General features: G+C 21.0%; 2 protein-coding genes across 3 annotated transcripts in view; both read left to right on the plus strand.

Moving 5' to 3' along the window:
• The window catches only part of LOC122504579 (metabotropic glutamate receptor 7-like), a 330791-nt gene extending 312558 nt beyond the window's left edge, over positions 1-18233 (plus strand). For both annotated transcript variants that reach the window (XM_043615752.1, XM_043615753.1), the window contains 5 exons: positions 81-304; positions 3244-3521; positions 7716-8020; positions 8816-8944; positions 18012-18233. In XM_043615752.1, the coding sequence (XP_043471687.1) occupies positions 81-304; positions 3244-3521; positions 7716-8020; positions 8816-8944; positions 18012-18233 (1158 nt within the window). The remainder of the gene's footprint in view (positions 1-80; positions 305-3243; positions 3522-7715; positions 8021-8815; positions 8945-18011) is intronic.
• A 54-nt stretch (positions 18234-18287) lies between these two features.
• LOC122504581 lies at positions 18288-23878 on the plus strand. Its single transcript, XM_043615754.1, has 2 exons — positions 18288-18452; positions 23476-23878. Exons 1-2 carry the CDS (start codon positions 18288-18290, stop codon positions 23632-23634), a joined length of 324 nt encoding a protein of 107 aa, XP_043471689.1. The 3' UTR covers positions 23635-23878.
• The last annotated feature ends 354 nt before the right edge of the window (positions 23879-24232 follow it).

Genomic DNA, 24232 nt, shown 5'->3' on the forward strand with positions numbered 1-24232 from the left:
TTTGATTCTATTTACTGTTTAAATTTTCACTGTAATTATTATTTTTATGGTAATTTATTCTGTTTATTTTTCAATTTCAGGAAGCATGCTGCTGGAGTTGTGTGCAGTGTCCCCAAGAAGCTTACGTTTTTAATGACTCGTGTCAAAGGTGTGCTGACGGTTATGCACCAAATGATAATAAAACAAATTGTATAAAATTAACACCCGAGGTTATTCCCTGGACGAGTCCTTGGGCAATAGTTCCTCTCGCTTATGCCTCCATTGGAATCTTCAGTACTCTCTTTACAACTGCCGTTTTTATTCGGTAAATAATTTCTCCTAATCTTTTTCCAATTTTCACCCTTTTATACATTTTTTTTTTCTACTAAAGAATTTTTCATTTTAGAACAAAAAATGATAAAGCATTTTTCATAACCATTAAAAAAAATTCTTCTATACATTTTCCTCTCTGATAGTTCATTTTAATAAGAAAGTTTGCATAGTTTTGCATGAATTAAACAACAAACGAAAGTAAAAAATTAGAAATAGAGAAAATGGAAAATTTTATTGTAAGGTGTTAATTAGAATTGTAAAAAAATGGTTTTATCTTCTTCGATTAATTTTATTAATTTTTAAATTTAATGAATTAAAGTTATAATTTAAATTACGACTGTAATTACAATTACAATTACAAATAAAATTTCAATTACAATAACAATTACAATTTTACAATTACAATTACAATTACAATTACAATTACAATTACAATTACAATTACAATTACAAATACAATTACAATTACAAATAACAAATAAAAATTCCAATTACAATTGTTTCGAATTGAAAAAAATAATGAATTACAATTATAATCACAAAAAATTACAATTACAATATTATTTTGCCAGGAAAAAAAAATATCAAATCCGCAAAATTAGTATTATTAGATAGAGACAGACTATAAATAAAATGCGAGTTTTAAATTTATTTTTAGAAAACTTAAAGTGTAAATTAGAATTTATTTTATAGGTCAGTACACGACTCGGGCGAAAGAAACTTGAAATTGACCTCAATAATTTTAATTATAAATTTCTTAACTAATTGACAAGGTGTGATTTTCAACGCGGGTAAATTAACACTCGGGCGTTAGTTTTCTCGAGAGTACTCTCGCGTAACATTGATCAATTAACACAACTCTTGCCAACTGAGAAGGATATAAATTAAATCATAAACATAAGCTCTTGATTTCATTTTTCATGTTTAAAAACTTTTATTGTTCGTTCTTTCGTATTCTTTTCACACAACACAAATAAAAAGATGAGTAGGAAGGGGTGGGGGAGTAAGGGAAAAAATTCTTCTACCTAAAAAATTTTTTGTAACTCTGAATAATTTATTAATTTTAGAATAAAAATTTTAAACAATTCATTAATTAACTAATTATTAATTAGTTTTCAATTAATTAGTTAGCATAAATTAATTAACTTATTAATTATTATTTGTTATTTTTAATGAAATTTTAATCCAATTTCGCGAAAGAATTCATTTATTTTCAATAAAATTTTTATGAGAATTTTTTCAAGAACTTAATTATTTTCTGACATTTTAATGAAATAATTCATAACAATAATTCATTTATTTTCGTTAATAATATAAAATTTAATTAATAGGATTTCAATTATTTTCAATACAATTCCACTAAAAATTCTGAAAAAAAATTGAATTATTTTAATGAATTTTATTAAAATTATTCGAAACAATTCAATTAATTTCAACAATTTAGATATAATATTCTTTGAAAAATTTTAATTATTTTCACAATAAAATTCGAATAATAAAATTCTTCACAGAAATTCAATTATTATTATTAATAAAATTTTGCTAAAAATTCTATAAGTATTCAATTATTATTTTCAAAAATTCTAATAAAATTATTCGAAACAATTTAATTACTTTCAACAATTTAAATAACATTTTTTTTAAATATTCAATCACTTTCAATACAATTTTACAAAAAATTCTTGAAAGAATTCAATTATTATACTTTGAAAAAATTTTAATAAATTTTTCCGAAACATTAAATTAAATTAAACAAAATTCAATTTTTTTATATAAAAAATAATACTAATCTGTATTTTAATAAAAATAAGTTTAACTTCACAAAAATTTAGTAAAACTCTTTTTATATTTGAGAATGTTAAAAAAATTTACAAATTAAATTATGTTTAATTCAAAGCAATTTTGTCTAATTAACTTTTTGTTTTTAAATAATTGAATTCACGAAAACTTTTGAAATGTTATTAAAAATAATTGATTAGGAGGAAAAGTGCAGTTTAACATTCTAGAAAATAATTAAACTTCGGAAGGGCGACATTTTGTAATTTCTAGATAATTATAATTAAATTTCTGCGAAATTAATCAATTATTAAATTAATTGATTTGGAGGAAAGACACAGTTAAAAATTCTAGAAAATAATAAAACGTCGGGAGGGCGACATTTTGTAATTTCTAGATAATTATAATTAAATTTCTGCGAAGGTTTGAAATAGAAATTAAAAAATTTTAATTTCCGTGAATAAAAAATAAATAAGCAACAAAAATATTTAAATATTTATTTACAAAAAAGTATTGAAATTTTGAATAATAATTGAATTTAGAAATAAGTAAAAGGTCAAGTGAAAATATAAATTGAAATTTTAGTAACAAAAGTAACTGTTATGTTTTAGAATGTTTAATTAAGTTTTCAAATTAAATTATAATTTTTAATTCAAGACAATTTTATTTAATTAATTTTTATTATTAAGTTATTATTTAATCTTCCAAAGATTTAATTAGAATTTCAGTTATTTTAAAATTCAAAAACGTTTAGAAAGAAAAATGATCAAAAACATGAGGAAACGAAAAAGAAATTAAAAACATCCGGAACACAACGATTTATTAATATTGCTTTTATTTTTTGACTAAATTATAATAATTAGTAATGAAATATTAATAATTTAATAAATTGTAATAAATAGTAAGAAATTGTTAAAAAATTGTTTAAAAATTGTATAGTAATAAATTGTAATAAATAGTGCAATATTATTATAATAGAAAAAATTTTTCTTAATGGTTTAAAAAAATACTGTTGAAAACAATTTTGAATCTCTGTTTAATTTACATTAAAAGCAAGATTAAACTAAACTTGCGACTTTTGTAATATGCGCTTGAAATTGCTTGAAGAAAAATGCGTTAATGATGTTGGATTATTATTATTTCTGTCGAGAACAGGTACAACAGAACTCCAGTAATCATGGCCTCTGGTCGTGAACTCTGCTACGTGCTTTTGGTTGGTATCCTTTCCTGCTATGGGATGAGCTTTATAATTCTCAGTAAGCCAACATTCTGGAATTGCACCTACTTGCGAATTGGTCTCGGTCTTTGCTTAAGCATTTGCTATAGTGCAATTTTAACAAAAACCAACCGCATTTCGAGAATTTTCAACGAGGGTCGGCAAATGAAACGACCATCATTCACATCGCCAAAAAGCCAAGTGGCAATAACAATCGGTGAGAACTTTTTATTTCTAAATAATAAGAATCCAACATTTTTCCCTCTCACGTAATCAATTAAACAAAATTGCGCTCAATTCATTTCTCGATGAAATTCAAACCATAAAAATTTAAAATATATATTTAATTTATTTATTTTATAAATATATTATTTTTATATATTATTTTTTTAATATTTGGATTTCTCGATCGAAAATAGAAAAAATAGGAATAGAGCAATTCTACGTAAACTGATGTAATCGAAAAAATTAGATTTTTATGGAGATTGTTATATTCAATTTCATGTAGCTTCGACAAAAATTAAAGGATTTTAATTTTTAAACTTTAAAGTCAATTTAAAGTTTTTAAAATTTTTCTGAGTACTTTTCAATGCCAACAATCTTTTTTCAAACGAAAATGTTGTAACCCCTCTTTTTTCAAAAATGAGTGTAATTTTTCAATTTTTACTAAAACTATTTTATTTTCATTGAAAAGCTGAGATTTTTTCCAATTAAATATGTAAATAATGAAAATGAGACAACAATCTACTTTCGAGAAAGAAACAAAATTACTTTTTGAACATTTTTTTGAAAAATTTTTGTTGAAAACACTTAAAAAAATTCAATTTTGGAGAAATTACAAATAACTGCAAAAATTCAATTATTTTCAAAGAAAAATAAAATTGAGGCCTTGGATCCAATAACTCGCCCGACGCTCGGAGGCACGCGCTAATACTAGTCGGGTAGCAGTGAGTGGCCCAGAGGCGCTCACTGCTCACTGACTGGCAGTCGCGCGTTCCTCCGAGCGTCGGGCGAGTTATTGGATCCAAGGCCTCAATTCTTCTTATAAAATTCAACTATGTTCAAAATTTGAAAAAAAATCCCAATTATCTTTATAAATAACAAAATTCTTCTCCAAAGTTCAATTATTTTCATAAATGTCAAAAAAATTCTTGTCCTAATTTTAATAATTGTCAAAAAATTTTCTAATTTCAATTATTTTCAATATATGGTACTATTTTTAAAAAATTTCCCAAAAAGAATTCAATTATTTAAACAAAATTTTAATAAAATTTTATGCAAACATTTAATTATTTTCATAAATAATAAAATTTTTTTAAGGAATTCAATTTTCATAAAAAATAATTTAAAATTCTAGAAAATGATAATTGAATTAAAATGATGAAAATAATTTTGATGAAGTTACAGTAACAATATTCTTATAATATAAAATAATGATTTTATCTCTCGGTCATCTTTAATTATTAAAAAAACTTTTATAAGTTGTTTAATTTAAAAAAGGTTTGAATCTTGAATTTTTGAATGTCTTAATTTCTGTGGAAAATCCTGTTCCAAAAATAAGATTAAAAATAGAATTTGTGTAAATATTTTTCTTCTTTTTCTAAAACAAAATAATAATTTTGTTAAAAAAATTGTGATTCATAAAGAAAAATAATGCAAAATAAATAAATTTTCTATTTCTTCATCACAGTTGTTTAACAATTTTCTAATTTTGTTTCGAAGTAAAGAACAAAAGTCTGCATAATTTCAATTTGACAAAACATAATATTTAACAAAATTTTAGTCTTTTAATGAAAAGAGGTGAAAAAAATTCTGATGATTTCTATTTGTCATTACAATTTTCAATCAATTATAAAATATAAATAATCATAACATAATAATATAATATACAATCTATCTAAAGTTAACAAAAAACAAAAGTATAGACAAAAGAACATTCAAATTATTATAGTTAATTAATAAAAATCTTATCTTTCCAGTAAAAGTGATAAAAACGATGAAAAAATACATTTTTATAATAAATATTCTTGTTTGTAAATAATTAATAGTCAGTATAATATTAAATTATATTTAATAATGAAAATAAAATTGAAAAAAATGAAACATTCAATAATATATTGAAAATTGAAATAAAAAAGAAAAACAAGTAAAACTAAAAAAAATAGATAAATAAAAAAATATAAAAACAATAGAAAATCACACGAAACTAAAAAAAACAGAATAAAAATGTTGTTAGTTAAAAAAATTGTAAAGTAAGAAAATTATTAATTAAAAAAAATGTAATTTATTAATTAGTTAATAATTATTATAATCAGTTGAAAAATTCAAAAATTAACAAATGATTATTTTCCATTAAATGAAGAAAATTTCCTGTTTATCACAAAATTAAGTTTAAAAAATATATCTATAAATAAAAATTAAAATATTAAGTAATAAAAAAATTGGTACCCTGCTTTTTTCGAAAGTAAATAATCTCATTTTTTAACTTTTAGTAAAATTCTTTTTTACTTTTTATTTTTATCATTTTTATTAAAACGACGTGCTTTCTTACAAAAATTTTTGAAAATAGGGCAACAATGGATTTTTAAGAAAATTAAAAAAAGGGTTTAAAATATGTACTTTTTTTAAGTACCTATATTGTTCTTTCACTTTCATTTTTGGTTTTATATATTTTATTGACAAAAATATTAGCTTTCCAATGACAATGATTAAAAAATGAAAAAAAAATGCAGTTTTTATAAAAATTTAAAAATAAGATTTATTTTTAAAAAAGGGAGGTAAGAAAGAAAAAAATATAAGTGTTAAAAAACCTTTATATTTTTTTTCTTTTCGTTCTTCTTGTTTTGAAGAAAGTTGTTTGGCTTTGAAAATTGCACAAATAATGCTTTCAAATTCACTCTATAAATTTTAAAATCAATTAATTGTAAGTTTGATCGAAATTAAAAGCTTTACTTAAAACGTCACAATTGCAGTCGCCATAGTTATTGTGATTTATTTTTAAAAAATTAATAATTTCGGATTTTATAAACTTTTATATAAAAACAACAATTTACCAGAGTTTCAAGACAATACCAGAAAATTAAAATATTTACTTCATCATTTCACGTGGAATTGCTCAATATATTTTTTAATTGTTAGGCTGTGACTTTTTCTAATTTACCATTTTCTAATTCTTTTTTTTCTAAATAAATTTTAAATAAAATATATTTTAAATAATTTCTAACAAAATCAAATTCGCAAATAAAGTTTTTCTAAAAATAAATTTTCTAACAAGTTTTGATTTCTAAAATTTATTATACAATTTTTACCAAGTTTTGATGTCTAAAATTTATTTCCTACTTCTGTCGAGTTATGATTTTTATCATTTATTTTAGAATTACCCCGACAAGTTTTGATTTCTAGAATTTATTGTTTTGAAATTTATGAAATTCTAAAATTGCTCTAAAAGTATAATTATTTTAAAATTGAGTTTCTATAAAGATTTACAAGCAAAGAAGTGTTTTATTTAAACCAAATGTAATTTATTTGAGTCAAATATGCACTTAAAAAAAATTTAATTGATTCAATTAAATGGTATTTGAACCAATAATTTCAGTTATTTGAATCAAATACCATTTAATTGACTCCAATAAATATTATTTGATTCAATTAAATATTTAATGGATAATAGTCAATTAATCGGTTAATTGAATCAATTAAATTTTTTTTTTCAGTGTAAGTATAGTTTTCACAGAACTTACTAAATTATTTAATTGTTTTAAATGAACATTTTATTCAATACAAATAACATTTTTATTTGTACCAAATAAAATTTATTTGTTAGACAAAAAATATAATTTAGTTAGGATTTTGAGTAAAATATATTTTTTTTGTGTAATATTAAACAAGCATTTTTTTTACTGTGAATTTATAAACTTGATATTAAAAATTTTCAAATTAATTTATTTAATATTTATTAGTAGAATTATTTATTAGTATTATTTTATTAGTAGTCATTTATTAGTAGAAATTCAAAATTTGTTAGAAAAAATTTTTTAAAAATGACCTTCATTAGAGAAAAGACTTCTAAAATTCACCTTCATTGGAAAAAAAAAGTTTTAGAAAATGCCTTTTAGAAAAACTGTATCCAATTGGTATTTATAATTATATTAATAATTATTAAATCGTGTTGAAAAAAATTATAACATTAAATTAAAATTTCCCTCAAGGAAAATTAAGTAATTTGGAGGAAAAAAAACAATCAGTAAATTAATAATATTTTGAGAAGTTACCTTTTAACTTTATTATACAATTTAAATAAATACCAACGGTGATGAAAAAAAAAACGAAAATGTAGACTCGTGGGAAATCTGAGGAAAATCGTGATAATGAATGGTGAGCTCCGAATTATGTAACACCCGTCTTTGTACAGGGCTTACTGCAGTTCAGCTGGTTGGTGCTATTTTTTGGCTAATAATTGAACCGCCTGATATCAAGGAAATTCATCCGTATCCACTGACGGCCGTACTCACATGTCGTGTGTCAACATTCTCTCTCATGATGTCATTGGTCTACAATATGTTTCTCATTCTCATGTGCACACTCTACGCATTTAAAACACGGAAAATACCGGAAAATTTTAACGAAGCTAAATACATTGGTTTCACAATGTATTCCACCTGTATTGTGTGGTTGGCCTTTGTTCCAATTTATTTTGGCACCAATAACGACTACAAGGTTTTTATTTTTCCTTTCTTTCACATATATATTTCAATTCACATTTGCTTCTAAATTGAAATTAAATTTTTGCAAATTTACAAAAAGTGTATTTTTTTTCGTGATGAAGCTCTATTTTTCTTTTGAACTGAAAAAAAATTCTTCTTGCAAATGTTTTTGTATTAAAAATTAAAATATTAATTAAAAATTGAAATTTAATTTTTAATTTAATTTAAAATGTTAATTTAAACCATTCAGAGTGGTCGATATAATCGTAATTGTTAATTAACGATGAGTAATAAATTTATAATTTTACTATTAATTACTGAAAATTAAACTTTAATTTCCAATTTATTTTCAAAAATTAAATTTTAGTTTTCAATTTCGTTTAAATAATTACTCAGCGATCAGTTAAAATGATCGATATTTTCATCATTATTGTTAATTATCGCTGAGTCATATCTTCAATAATTTTACTAGATATTAAAAACAAAAATTTTATTTTCAATTTAATTTCAAAAACAAAAATTTAATTTTTAAATTTAAATTCAAAAACTAAACATTTAATTTAATTTCAATTCTTTCAATTATTACATAATTTGATTAAATTTCAAAAATTACAATTAAATTTATAATTTTGTGATGGAAAAATTGCAAAATAACAAGGAATTTTTTTTTTAAATTCAAAAACTAAACATTTAATTTAATTTTAATTCTTTCAAATTACATAATTTGGTTAAATTTCAAAAATTATGATTAAATTTATAATTTTCTGGAAAAATTGCAAAATAACAAGGAATATATTCTTTATTGCAGATACAAATAGCGAGTATGTGTATGTGCATCAACATCTCGGCGACTGTTGCCCTCGGCTGCCTTTTATCTCCTAAGGTGTACCTGGTGCTATTTCAACCTTACAAAAATGTCAGATCCGGTCAATCTCATGTAAGTTTATTCTCCGGAAAAAAGTTTTTCTTTTTTTTTCATTTTTTTTTTTTTTTTTTTGTCTTTTTTTGTCAAGAGGTGACGTGCCTGTGATATTCCTCTTCTAGGCGATTATTCACTCTGCCAAAAAGCTCGTTCAAACTTGCATTAAAACTTGAAATGCGATAAGCCTTGCAGATTACTTTCTTAGGGTGTAAGCTCTCTTCCAGTTATTATCGTAATTTCAATCTACTTCCTCGATATGAGAAAAGAAATTTTCTTTTGCCTTCGAAGAAAAAAGTTTTGCGACATTAACAAAAAAAATTTAAGGATGCGAAAAGGAGGGTTATAATTTATTTTCTTTTTTAACTAATACGATCGTTAGTCAGAGGAAGAAAAAAAGAAAAACAATTTTTTTTAAATTCTTTAGTTCTTTTAAATTTAGCATATTAAATAAATTTTAATGCTATAATAACTGTGTGTCAGTTTCAGTTTCATATTTTTTTTTATTATATATTAATTTATATTCATATTCTGCCTCTTTGGAATTACAAAAATCAAATGTAAATTGTTTACCACTGGAAAAAATACAAAAATATTCAGTCTTTTTTTTAAAATATTTAATATTTCTAAAATTAAAGATTAAAAAATCTGTATTAATAATCGTTGTATTCCGGTAATCTGTGTAAAATTAGTTTAAATTTAAAAAAACAAGTTTAAAATTAGTTATTGTTTGCTTTTTTGTTTTATAACTTTTTTAATAATTTTTCTTTTTAAATATTTTAAGTTTTAAAATTAATATATTGAAAATCATTGAATTCTTGAAAAGAATCATTATCAAAAAATTTGAGAATATTTGAATTCCTTGAAAGCTTTTTATTAAAATTTTTAAAAATCCTAATTCAATTCTTTCGAAGAATTTCTTTGAATATTTTTTAAAATAATGGAGTTTCTTTAATAATTTTAATTGAAAAATTTTAAGGTACTTGATTTTATGAACAGTTTCTTTCAAGTTTTTTTTTAATAATCATGTTTGTTAATAATTAAAATTAAATACCTATTTAATTATTGAATTTTATTAGAATTTTCTAAAATAATTTAATTCATTCAATGAATCTTATTAAAGTGAAGAAAATAATTTTATTCTTTCGAGGAATGGATACTGTTAAAGATTTTGACAATAATTGAATTCTTTCAAAGAATTTCTTTAATTTCTTGAATATAATCGTTTTTGTTAATAATTGTAATTAATAATTTTACTATTAAAATTTTATTAAAATTATTGCTGGAAAATTAAACTCTTTAAACAATTTTATTAAAGTTTTTGTAAATAATTAAATTCTTTTAAAGAATTTCTTCAAGTTTTTTTTGAAAATAATGTAGATTTTTGAATAATTGTTAATTGAAAATTTAGCAAATAATTGAATTAAACAAAGAATTTTTTTGAACATTTTAAAATAATCGTGTCTGTTAATAATTATAATTAAATATTTGATTATTAAAGTTTATTAAAATTGTATTGAAAATAATTGAATTCCTGAAAAGAATTTCATTATTTATAAAAAATAATTTAATTCTTGCATGAAGAATTTTACTATTTCTAAAACTAATTGAATTGTTTCGAAGGATTTATAAAAATTTAAGAAAATAATTGGATTCTTTCGAAAAATGTTATTAAAAATTTTTTAAATTGCATTCATTTAAAGGATTTTTAAAAATTTTAGACAAAAATTGAATTTTTTCAAAGATTTGGTAATTTTTTAGTAATTGGTATTTTTTTACGAAATTAAATGAAAATAAATTGAAGAAAAGCTTTAATAAAATATTCTATAAGGGCGGGACGTGAAGCTGTCGAAAATAAGAATAAATCAGAATGTACAGGGCAGTTCTTCGAGAATATCAGGATATGGAATATAAATCGTTGATTGCCTTCATAGCATTTGGCACAAAGTTTGATTATGTGGGTGAATATATATTATATACACATCTTGTGTGTATATATAAATTTTACAATATGTAATATTCAGTTCAGAATGTGTACATAGTATGTACATATGTCGATAATCTCATATACATTTCTGAAAGCGCACATATATATATATATATATATACGTGGAATTTTAAACTCGTAGTTGGAAAATGTAACTTACTGTTGAGCTGAGAGAGCAAGTTGAAGGAAAGTTTCCTGCAAGACTTTATGTACTGTAATAAATGTTATTTTCTACAAACACTTTGAAATTTTCTAGAGAAATCAAGACAACACTTTTAGAATTGAATATTAAATTTGATTTTTAATTTTAATCTTCAATTCACTTTTTAGAGTATTTTTGAAATTATTTATTTAGTGTGCGGTTTCTAAAATACTTTTTTTAAAACTATTTCTAACTATTTTCCACTATTTTAACTTCTGTATTTTTTAAATAGCTCGCAAAAATTCAAATGAGTAATTCAATTTTGCTGAATTTAATAATTATTTAATCATATTTATTGATAATTGTAACTATTTGTGAAAACCGTTTTTTATAATTATTATTAAATAAAAAGTAATTAGGAATTTTTATTGCAAAATAAAATCGTTTTATTCCGGAGGTTTGGATGTTTTTCGTGGATATTTTTTATTGTTTTTCTGATTTTCTTTTTAATATTTTTGTAAGAAAAATTTATACATTTCTTTGTTTTCTATAATTTTCCGTTATTAAGAAATTTTTTCATTATTTTAAAGGACAATATTATTTATAGTAAAAAGTGTTATTTTTGAATCTTTTATAATTTTGGAAACTTTTATAATTATGAATCTGACGCAATTTAATTCTTCCATAGAATTTGCAAAAAAAATTTGTAAATATTCAATTCTTTCAAAGTATTTTATTAAAATTTTTGAAAATAATTGAATTATTTTAATGAATTTTATTCAAATTTTAAAAATTTGTTATTCAATTCTTTCGAGGAATTTAAATAAAATTGTATTAAAAATATTTTAATTCTTATGAAAAATTTTATAAATATTTTAAAAAATAATTCAATTCTTTTGAAGAATTTTATTAAAATTTAAAAATAATTAAATTCATTGAATAAATTTTTACTATAATTGAATTTCTGCGACGAATTCTATTAATTTTTTTTTAAATATTTAACTTTGTTCAAAGAATTTTATTAGAATTCTTAAAAACAATTAAATTTTTTTCAGAAATTTATTTCAATTTGTATTGGAAATAATTGAATTTTTATTAATTTATTTATTTATTTATTTATTTATTCAATTTTTGATAAATTTTATTAAAATTTTATTGAAAATATTTAAATTCTTTCAAGAAATTGATTTAAAATAAATTACACTGGAAGTAATTGAATTCTTATATAAAAAATTTAATCAAAATTTTCGAAAATAATTGAATTGTTTCGATAAATTTTATAAAAATTTAAAATTCAATTTTTTTGAAAAATTTTATTAAAATTTGAAAATAATTGAATTCTTTAGATTTCTCTAGATAGAATTCTATTTGAATTCTTGAAAACAATTTAATTTTTTCCAAAAATTTGTTTCAAATTGTATTGAAAATAACTGAATTTTAATAAACAAATTTCAGTAAAATTGTATTGAAAATATAATTAAATTCTTTCAAGGAATTGATTTAAAATGACACTGGAAGTAATTGAATTCTTATAAAGAATTTTATTTAAATTTTGAAAAATAATTTAATTCGTCAGAAAAATTTTATGATTTATGAAAATATTAAAATTCTTGCGAAGAATTTTATTCATATTTTTGAAAATTATAAATATTAATAATTAATTGGATAAATTTTTCAATAATTGAATTTTTTAAGCCTTGAATCTGAAATTATTCAAAAATTGAAATCGGTATTTGAAAATAAATTTTAATAATAAAATTTAATATCGTGTTTCGCGAACGTAACATTTGCTAGTTATTTAATATTATTTGAATAATATTGATTTTCGTAATTAAATTCAGTAATTAACTAAGTTCGATAATTCAATAATTGAATTCAGAAATTTGATATCTAAATTTAACAATTAATTTAAAAAATTATCTGATTATTATAGTTAATTAATTTCAATAATTAAATTGACTATTCAAATAAGACAATTTGAACTTAGAATAAACGGTGTAATTGAGAAAAAACATTTTTTTAAATTAAAGATTTATTTATTTCGAGTCAATTCCAGTAAATGACGGATATAATCTTCGATTATAATTATTATTATTAAATTCAAATTAATAATACTCGTATTTAATTAACAATTTCTACTTGGTAGTCAATATAATATACACAAAAAAAACAAAATTTTTTGTTTCTTAAAAAAATGATTTCTCGCAGTTTAGTTCGAAATATATTTCTATATAGAGCCTATAAATTTTGATGAAATCCCGATCATATCCAGATTTTCATTCTCCGAGTTTTCTCTCTCTCTCTCTCTTTCTCACTTTTTCTCGGCTGTTTAAAAAAACTTTTCTCCATACCCTAATAAGATTTGCAATCTTTCTTTCGCCATATTTTGTTCTTGATCAAAATTCCCATTTTCCATTCGATTTTCAAACTCGTTTCGGTCCTTGGATTTACACTGATCAGTGTGATTTTTCAATCCAGGCACAGGAATTTCACTTCCACATAGATTACATATCAAACTTACTTTCTTCATCATCTATAAAAAAAAAGAAGGAAGAAAAAAATGATTTTCATAAAATTAAAATTAGATTAATTTTCCAGACTGTAAAAATACAGAACATGAAAAATAATTAAAAGAGAAAGAAAAATAATCAATTTGTAAAAATTGTGTAATTTTGTAAAATTTATGTGAAATTTTCGTGACGACATTTTTGTTATTATTGATTTGCACTTTTTCTTTTTGTTCGCAGTCAATATTTTTGATAGGACTTTTTTAATGATCATCAATATTCTTGACCTAAATTTAGAAAATGACGGAGTAAATTGCAGAGATGAGTGTTCGCTTTTATTCAATGCCAATAGAATTCCCGCAAATTATTTCTCGTATTTTTGATTCAAGCACATCTTCTTTATTGCGCTCTGTTTTACTCTTTAGAATCTAATCATCAATTTTCACGTGTTCCATTTTTCGTTTATAATATTTTTTGCATATTATTAATCAATTATTTGAGAATGAAATTTTTTTCACTAGGAAAATTTTAAAGAAAAAATTACAAAATTGCAATTTTTTTCACACAGAAAATAGTATTAAACAAAAAAATTCTTTCTCTTTTTCTATTTTTGCATGCGTAAAACATGAATTTCTAGCAATAAATAAATTTTAAAAAATACTTTTTTAATTGAGTTTTTAATTTATTGTAAAAAACAATTTTAGTAAAACAACTTAGTGATTGTTAAATATTTTTATTGGCTCGTTAGAATAAAATTTATTTCGGTACTTACAACAAAAGCATTGAATTGATTCATCGTTTCTACAGAGCTTCTTGAACAAAATATTTACGTTTGGATTGATCGGATAAAACTGAAGAGCAGTCGATGTTTAACTTCCCGTAGTTCTCGAACAAATTTTTATTTTCGAATAAATTCTCTTAGACATATAGTTATGAGGTCACATTCGAATTTTGTCGTAATAAGTCGGTTTTCTTCGTTAATGTTTCGATTTTCACATTTCTGATTAATTCTCATTAATCACTTTTGTATTTTTGTCAACTCTCTCATGTCAGTAATTTTTTTTACAAATTTCAGACCTTGAAAATTGCAAATTTTGAAAATTATTAAATTCTCAAATTTTAATTAAAAATTCTTAGAATTTTAGCGTTATAATTTTTTGAAATTTAATTATTTTCAATATTAATTTGAATTTTTAATTTAATTTAATTTTAATATTAATAATTTGAATTTAATATTTCTGAATATTTAAATATCAGCAAAAAATTTTGAGAAATAAATTTTTATTAATTTTTATTTTAATGTCTATCTAAAAATGACTTTGATTGTAAACTACTTTATTCTAATTTGAAAATTCTTTTTTATTGTTCCAAAAAGCGAAATTCCTATACATTAAAATAAACTTAAAATAATTTAAATATTTAAATGTTTCAAATATTTTTCAAAATTTATTTACAAGTGAGATTTGATTTTAGATTTTTATGAATTTTGACGATAACAGAGTTGCCGTGGGTCAGAAAAATCAGAGAAGTTACGGAATTGTGTACAAAGTGAAAAAATATCAAATTTCTAGAAATATTACAAAAATTCTGATTTTTTGTGTTCTTTGAAAATAGTGAAAATCGTCAATTTTCCTGGTTTACAGTTTCCAATTTTTATATTTAAAGTTTTAAATAATTGAATTTTTTTATAACTTTCTGAAAATGATTCAAAATAATTGATTCAGTGAAAAATTTTAATTAAAAATTTTGGAAAACTTTAAGAAAATCATGAAATTGTATTGATACTAATTAAATTTCTAAAAAAGAATTTTACTATAATTATAAAAGTAATATTGAATCCTTCCAAGGAGTGTTATTATTTATGAAAATAACTAAATGTTTGCGTAGAATTTTATTAAAATTTTTGAAAATAATTGAATTGTGGAGAACAATTTAATTATATTTATAAAAATAATTGAAATTTTGAGGAGAATTTAAAAAAATTTTTAAATATAATTGAATTTCTGCGAAGAATTTTATGAAAATTTATATGAAAATAATTGAATTCTTGTGAAGAATTTTTTTTTAAAATAATATTCAAAAGAATTTAGTTGTAAATCTGAAGAATTTTGCTATTTATGGAAATAATTGAATTCTTTCGACGAATTTTAATAAAATTTTTAAGAATAATTACATTTTTCGAGGAATTTGATTAAAATTCGACTCGGAGTGATTGCCTTCTTCATGATTTGTTATAATTTAAATTACCATAAAATTTTTCAAAAAAAAGTTAATTATTTACAAAAATCCTAATAAAATCCTTCGCAAGAATTCAATTATTTTTGCAAGTAGTAAAATTTCTCAAAAAGTTCAATTATTTAAAAAAAATGTTGGTAATAAAATTCGTTGCAATAATTCAATTATTTTCATAAATAATAAATCGATTATTCGGTAATTCATTTTTAAATTAATTTTTATTAGAAAATTCTAGAAGAATTTAATTATTTAAATACAAAAATAAATAATTTATTGAACAATTGAATGTTTGTTGAAATTGAATTCTCATAAAGAATTTTATCAACAAATTTTTAAATAATTGAATTCTTTTGACAAATTTTAATTAAATTTTTAAGAATAATTACATTTTTCGAGGAATTTGATTAGAATATTGTATCAAAAATAATTAAAATCTTCCGATGAGTTTTATTATTTAAGAAAATAATTAAAATTTTACCAAGAATTTTCTAAAAATTTTTTTAAAATAATTGAATTTCGAAGAAGAGTTTTATTATTTATAAAGATAATTGAAATTATGAGGAGAATTTTTAAAAAAATTTTTGAACATAATTGAATTTTTGCGAAGAATTTTATTACTTTTGAAAATAATTTAATTCTTCCAACGAATTTTATTCAAGTTTATAAAAATAACTAAATTTCTGTGAAGAATTTTATTATTTTTTTATAAATAATTGAATTCTTGCAACGAATTTTATTCAAGTTTATTAAAATTAATTGAATTTCGGTGAAGAATTTTTTTTATTTATAAAAATAATTGAATTCTTGAAAAGAATTTTGTTAAATTTTTTTAAATAATTGAATTCTTGCGACGAATTTTATGAAAATCATTTTAAATAATTGATATTTTTCGAAAAATTTTATGAAATTTTATATTTTAAAATTTAAATAATTGAACTCGTGTGAAAATTTTTATTACTTATGAGAAAATAATTGAATTATTTCGAAGAAATTTATTTAAAATTTTGTAAATAATTGAATTCCTGTGAAATTTTGCCAAGAATTTTATTAAATTTTTTTAAAATAATTGAATTTCGATGAAGAATTTTATTATTTATAAAGATAATTGAAATTATGAGGAGAATTTTTTTTTAAATTTTTGAACATAATTGAAATTCTGCGTATATAATTTTTAAAACTTTGAAAATAATTGAATTTCTGGAATCATTTGTAACTTTTCCAAAAATCAATATTCTTTTTTAGTATTTTTAACTAAAATTCTTCTATCAATCTCGTATTTATGAAAATCGTCAAAATTATTCATTAAATAATTTATAAGTATGATAATTTTATGATAGTTCTTGAAAAATTAAGTCATTTAAAAAGAGATTATTGTCAAAAATAGAAAAAATTGAAGGATTTGTATTAAAATTCGTGGGTAATTTCATAGTTTATAAGGCAAACAAAAAAGACACAAAAATTCAGAATTTTTTATTAATTTTAAAAATTCAATTTTTTCCAGTACTAAAAATCCCTGACTTTTCCCTGATTTCCCTGACCAATTTTACTATCCCTGACTTTTCCCTGAATTCCCTGACCTGTGGCAACCCTGTTTAAACTTTGAATTTGTACATTTAAGGGTAGTTTTTTCGATTTTAAAAAAATTTAAATTGGTGGAGCAATTCTAACATCATATTCGTTTTCAGCGGGCAAAAATACTGTGAATTGGCCTGTTTATACGAAGCCAAAACAATTAAAAAAATTTTTTTTTTTGAAGAAGAAGAAGAAGAAGAAGGTCTGGTTCAATAAACTGACCAGTTTTATTTTTTTGTGTGCCTGTGTAATTATTATTTTTTTCTTTGGTGAATTTGATTGTTTTTTTAAGTAATTATTTATTTTTTTAGGTCGATACCGACCCGAAACGTCGCGTCGACACTTTTGTTAATGAAAATATTTTCCAAAATAAAAAAAGTGAATTTTTACTTTAAAAAAAAAACACGACCGATAAGCCTTTTACTCAATAATACATTATTTATTTTTCTTTGGTGAGAATTGAATTTGAATTGAATTTGACGAGTGTTAATGGAATGATTAAGGGCATTTGAACCTTGATGACGTCACACATGCTTTGCACAAAGTGTAACGTCATCAAGGTTCAAATGCCCTTAAGAGCTAGAAGAAAAAGGAAAATTGAGTTCTAAAATCGAATCGTTTTATTGTTACGAATTGTTACAGACAAGTGCCACTCAAGGTGCCCAACGGCCAGGTTACAGTATGCGGTTTACAGCGGGTCGGAGTCAGACAATGCTGAGTGTAACGTCGGGTTCGAGGAGCAGCCCACCGCCCACATTACCTCGTGCAGGTTCACGTAGCGGAGGTGAACCAAAGCACGCAAATGGTGAGCCGCAACGGAGCCTCGCCGCAAGCCCATCCATAGAGGAAACCTCCCTTAGCTAGGTCGCCCTCGTACATCTCCCTCTCTGTCTAGAGCATCATGCACAAGGCTCTGAGATGCACAAGACCGAGATGGAGGTGTATGGAATTAAAAGAACCGACGAGGATGACTGTAAACTCTCCACGGTGCCTGAGCTTCCTGAATTCTCCAGCCCACCCTCTCAGACTCTCAAGTCCAATCAGGATTCCGAGGACTACAGAAATGGTTCTTTCACCAACTCCGTAAGTTTCCCATTTTCCTTTCTTTAGCTTTTTTTATTTTCCTCTTTTATTTTTATTTCCTCCAACTTCTTAAGTGAAAAGGAAAATGACACCAAACTTTTTTTAATTATTATATTTACTAGCCAAATTGCAATGTTTATTGTAAACAATTTCAAGTCATTTTAATTTATGTAATTTTTAAAGAAATACTTATTATGACACATAACTAAAAAACTAATAAGTAGAATTAAATTTTCAAATTATATTATATTTTTAAACTTTAAAGTACATACAAAAAATTTAACAAATTTTGATATACTAATTTCAAATTTTACATCAGATTTTCAAAATTGAAAACTTCTTGTACGAGGTAAATTGAATTTCTCAAAAATTGATATTTAATACCTAAATTAAAAATAATCTTCAACTTTCTGAACAAAGAATATAAATAATATTTTTTTTTAGAGAATTTTTACTACCATAAATTCGCTAATTTTCAAAAAAATTTCGTAAAAATCAATTATTTAACAAAATTTTATGCAATTTATTTTTCACAATAATTTAATTACTGTCACTAATAATAAAATTTTTCATGAAAAGTCAATTTTTAAAAAAAATTTTTCATTAAATTCTAAGCAAGAATTTAATTATTTTCATAAATTATTATTTAAAATTATTATTATTATTATTAATTATTATTTTAAACTCATCGAAGAATTTCAATTATTTTCATTACTATTTTAAATTAATAATCGAAAAATTCAGTTATTTTCACAAATAAAGTTTTTACACAAGAATTCAATTATTTAAAATAATAAAATTTTCATAATATTTATTATATTTCGAAAAAAATAATTATTTCAAACAATGTTTATAAAATTCTAATAAAGAATTCACTTACTTTCAAAAATAATAAAAATTTTTACAAAAATTCAATTCTTTTTAAATATTTTAATAAAATTTTCTGCAATAATTCAATTATTTTCAAAAATAAGAAAATTCTTCTCTGCAATTCAATTATTTTTGAGAATAATAATAAAATTCTATTCAAATTAAAAACCATTCAATTATTTTCATAAGTAATAAAATTCATAGCAGGATTTCAATTATTTTTAATACAATTTTACAGGAATTGCTCAAAAATTTTAATTATTCTTAAAAACTTAATTTCAATTCTTCGAAAAAATAAATTATTTAAAAAAATGTTTTTTTTAAATTCTATGGAAGAATTGAATAATTATTTTAAAAAATTTAATAAAATTGTTTGAAAGAAATTAATTGTTTTAAATACGATTTTAATTAAATTTTTTTTGAAATAATTCAATTTTTTAAATTTTAATAACATTTTTCTAAGAATTCAATTATTTACACGAATAATTTTTCGAAAGAAAAATTATTAAAGATTATTAAAGATAAATAAAAAAATTACCCCCGAAAATTCAATTATTTTGAGGTATTTTAATAAATTTTTTTTCAAAATTCAATTATTTTCATAAATAACAATGTTCATCACAATAATTCAATTATTTTTAAAAATAATAAATTTCTTCTTGGAAATTCCATTATTTTAAAAAATTCTAATAAATCGTTTGCAATAATACTATTATTTTCATAAATAATAAACTGTTTTTTAGGAATTTAATTATTTTCAAAAAAATTTAATATGTAAAATTTCCCACAGATATTCAATTATTGACAAATTTTTTGATAGAATTCTTTGTAAAATTTAACTATCTTTAAAAACTTTTCGCAATTCAATGATTTTCAATATATACTATTTTCATAAAATTTCCAAACAGAATTAAATTATTTAAAAAATGTTTTGTAAAAATTTAATTCTTTTCATGAATAATAAAAATTTTCATTAATTCAATTATTTAAATTAGAATTTGCATAAAATTATTCGAAAGAAAGGAATTATTTAAAAATTTTTATAAAATTCTTCGCAAGAATTAAATTATTTTGAATTCTTTCATGAATAATAAAATTCGTAGCAGAAATTGAATTTATTAGCAGGATAAGAAAAAAGTAAATATTTTTTATGAAAATTAGGAAAAAATCAGGAAAATAAAAAATATGGAATGGAAATTTTGTCAATTTTGCGAAGTGAATAAAACGAGTTTTTTTTCTTTTTTTTGACATTAAAAAAAATGAAAATAACCCACAAAAATTAATATTCAAAACAAACAAATGAATGCAGATAATTTGCTAACGGAAAGGAAACTTACGATTATTATAATGTATATTTATGTATATTTATATTTATTATATTTATTCTTTTTTGAACTCAATATGAAAATTTACTATTCAATCGAAAATAACCATTTTTTTATTTTTAATTATAATTGCTAATTAATTAATTACATTTTTAATTATTTAATTAGTATCAGATTTAGTATTCTTTTATTTTTCTGTATTTTCGATTAAGGAAGAGTTTTTTTAATTTTCTATTTTATAAAACTTTTTTTTTCAAATGAAGATGAATTTCGGAAATGCTTCTTTTTAATGAAAGTCACTTTCTAAAATTGTTATTTCTAACAATATTGAATTTCTGCTAATAAATGTAATTTAAATGAATTAATTGTAGCTAAAAATTCTAATGAAATTATAAAAATTGTTTTTGTTATTCACGAGCAATTTAAAAGAAATTTAAAAATAATTAAACTTTTGAAAAAATTACAGAATTTTACAAATTACAATAAAAAAAAATGTTAGAAATCAAAACTTGTTAAAAAATTTATTTTAGTAGTAATACATTCAAAATTTATTTATTTACTTATTCAGTATATAAATATTTATTAAAACATAATGAATTATTTTCAAGAATTTTTAATTAAAAATTTTATCTAAATCATTGTTTTCAATAATTTTTCGAAAATTCTTTGAAAATTCAATTATTTAAATTAAATATTTAAATAAATAAATAAATACAAAAAATTCAATTTTTTTTATAATAATAATTGTAACTGTAAATCTACAAGGTTTTTCTAAAAATTACTAAGGTGAATTACTCAAAATCTTTAACTAAAAATATTCAAAATAATTTATTTTTCAAAATTTATAATGAAACAAATTTTTTAAATTAGTTTCTTAAAAATAGTTTAAAATAATTTTTGAAAGATAATAAATTTTTTAAATACAGTTACATAATTTGAAAATGTCCAAAAAATTGAAATCTACTAAATTTTTTTCAAATAATTGAATTTTTTAAAAGAATTTTTGAAAAATAACAAATTTCTTAATTATACATAGGTACATAATTGGAAAATGTCAAAAAAATTGAAATCTACAACATATTTTTCAAATAATTGAATTTTTTAAAAGAATTTTTGAAAAATATTAATAAACAATCAAGTTTTTTATAAGAATAGTAATTTAGATGAAAACACATTAAGTTTTCAAAATTTGAATAATAAGTCTAAAAAGTCGATTTCTAAACATTTTAATTTACATTTTTTGAAGATAATTAAAGATTAAAAAAATTCTAAGAATTAGTTTTTAGAAACATTATAATATATTTTTTTTTTAAATAATTGGATTTCTTAATTTTAGTATTTTTGGTCAAGTTAAAAAACTAATCAATTTTTTTTAAATGTCCAATTATAAATTTTGAAATTGACTTATTTTTACAAAATTTTAATAATAATTCTAAAAAATCAAATTTTTTGAAAAAATTTAATATTATTTTTGTAAATTTTTGAATTTTTGGAAATATGTAATTAAAAATATTGAATTTAATTTAAAAAATTTATAATAATGAAAAAAATTCTAAGAATTACTTTTTTAAAAAATATTTTGAAATAATTTTTTAAAGCTAATATTTATTATCAAATTTTTATTTGAAGATTTTTTATCAAAATTTTTGAGAATTTAATTATTTTCAAAAATTTGCATTTAAAATTTTTCAAAATTTGATTTTCAAAGATTTTAATGAAATATATCAATTATTTTGATAAAAATACCAATTTTACAAAATTACAATTATTTAACAATTTCTCAATTGTATTTATTTTAAAAATTTAATTATCTTAAAGAAATTATTCAAATCAAAATTGTTGAAAAAATTTGGAAAAAAATGTGAAAGGTTTGATTTATTTTTCACATTAGAAAAATTGAAATAAGTTGCATTTTATACAAAAAAAGTGACATTTTGTTTGCAATTTTTGAAAGAGAAAAGTCGAAAATAGGTGAAAAAAAACTCGCCCTTTTTGAAAATAATCAAAAAAAAATTCAAAAAAGTCATATCCAAGGTCTGTAGTTTAATTTGTTTTTTTCCGAATTCTATTTTAATAATTATTGAAGTTTTCGTTTTTTAAATCTTATTTTTATTATTAAATTTAATTTAATATTATGCTATTAGTTTTTTTTCGAATTTTGTCAAGAATTATCAACTTTCTTTAATTATTTATCTAATTTAAAGTATAAAAGCAATTTTATTAAAATTTAAAAAGGAATTTGAAAAAATATGAGCAGAACAAATATTTCTACTTTTCTATTTGAAAATCGTTTTAATATTTTCTCTTGATTAAAACTAATTAATTAAAATTAATTCTTTAGTTTTAAATTTATGTTTTGAATTTAGAAATTCCTTATTGAAATCAATATTTTTTTCCCTTTTCCGAAAATAATTTTAATAGACTACAAATACATTTCTTGAAATTAAAAATACTCTATTTACAAATTATTTAAATATTTTTTTTCCTTATTTCGAAATTTATAATATTATTGCCAAAGAAATTTGAGCGATCGTTTCCTTCAATGTTTTATAAAACAACAGAGATTCGAAGAAAAATTACTTACAAAAATAATTATATCTAAAACAATAATTTTGTTTAGAAATTTTCTTATTGAAAAAATAAAATTTCGAAAACATATTAAAATTATTTTCTTCTCTAGTTGCAATTATTTTATCTTGAAATAATTTTAGAAATTTAGTGTAGAAATTTTCCTATTGAAAAAATAAAATTTCGAAAACAAATTAAAATTATTTTCTTCTCTATATAGTTGCAATTATTTTATCTTGTATTGTATTTTATTTTTTAAGGTCACTGGATCCCTGGAGAATGTTGACATGGAAATCATTCCCAGTATTTCGGAGAAGGTGGCTGCGAGATCATCGCCAGTGGACTATTCCTTTGAGGATCAAATACAGCAAATGTCAAGTTCATCTCCTCCAACCATCTCCAAATTTTCCACCCAATGAAAGAGAGTGAGTGAGAGAGAGAGACAGAGACAGAGAGAAACAACTTATATTTAACGTCCGTTTTAGCGAAATGACGACAGTTCTCAGGGAATTCCAATCAAGAACTTTGAACATTTCATGAAATTGAGTAATTTATCTTCATATCGAAACCCTGAGATCTTTCTATAATAGAAAATCTTTCAAGACTGTTTCCATCTGTATTTTGACATTTAAATTGTCATTTATATAATGTATAAAAAAAAATGCTCCCAAAAGAGGCATTTTTTATGAAAAAGACTAAGTGTGAATTTTTAAGAAACATTTTAAAAATGCATCCAGTCTTATTAAAAAAGAAAGAAAGAGAAAATTGTTTGATTTGTTTTCGAATTTTTTTTAATAGGATAAAAAATGTATTAATATTGTAAGAATTATTTTTTTTAGATTAGATTTTATAAAAATTTGTATTTTATTGGCTTTGTTCGTGTAGTGACAATATATTTTTTTCCTTTCTTAAATAATTTCTAAAATAGAGTTCAAGATCTTAACATAAATTTGAAAAAGCACGGAAGGCTACAAAGTAGAACGAATAAGTGCATCATGCGTTAATGTCTTCCATTTT

Source organism: Leptopilina heterotoma, unplaced genomic scaffold (assembly GCF_015476425.1).
Source record: "Leptopilina heterotoma isolate Lh14 unplaced genomic scaffold, ASM1547642v1 Lhet_305, whole genome shotgun sequence".
NCBI lineage: Eukaryota > Metazoa > Arthropoda > Insecta > Hymenoptera > Figitidae > Leptopilina > Leptopilina heterotoma.

Bases quoted from the DNA above. Each gene is read 5' to 3' on its own strand.
- LOC122504581 (XM_043615754.1), top strand. From the start codon at position 18,288: ATGCACAAGACCGAGATGGAGGTGTATGGAATTAAAAGAACCGACGAG. The intron at 18,453-23,475 runs GTAAGTTTCCCA...TTATTTTTTAAG, and splicing joins ATGGTTCTTTCACCAACTCC to GTCACTGGATCCCTGGAGAA.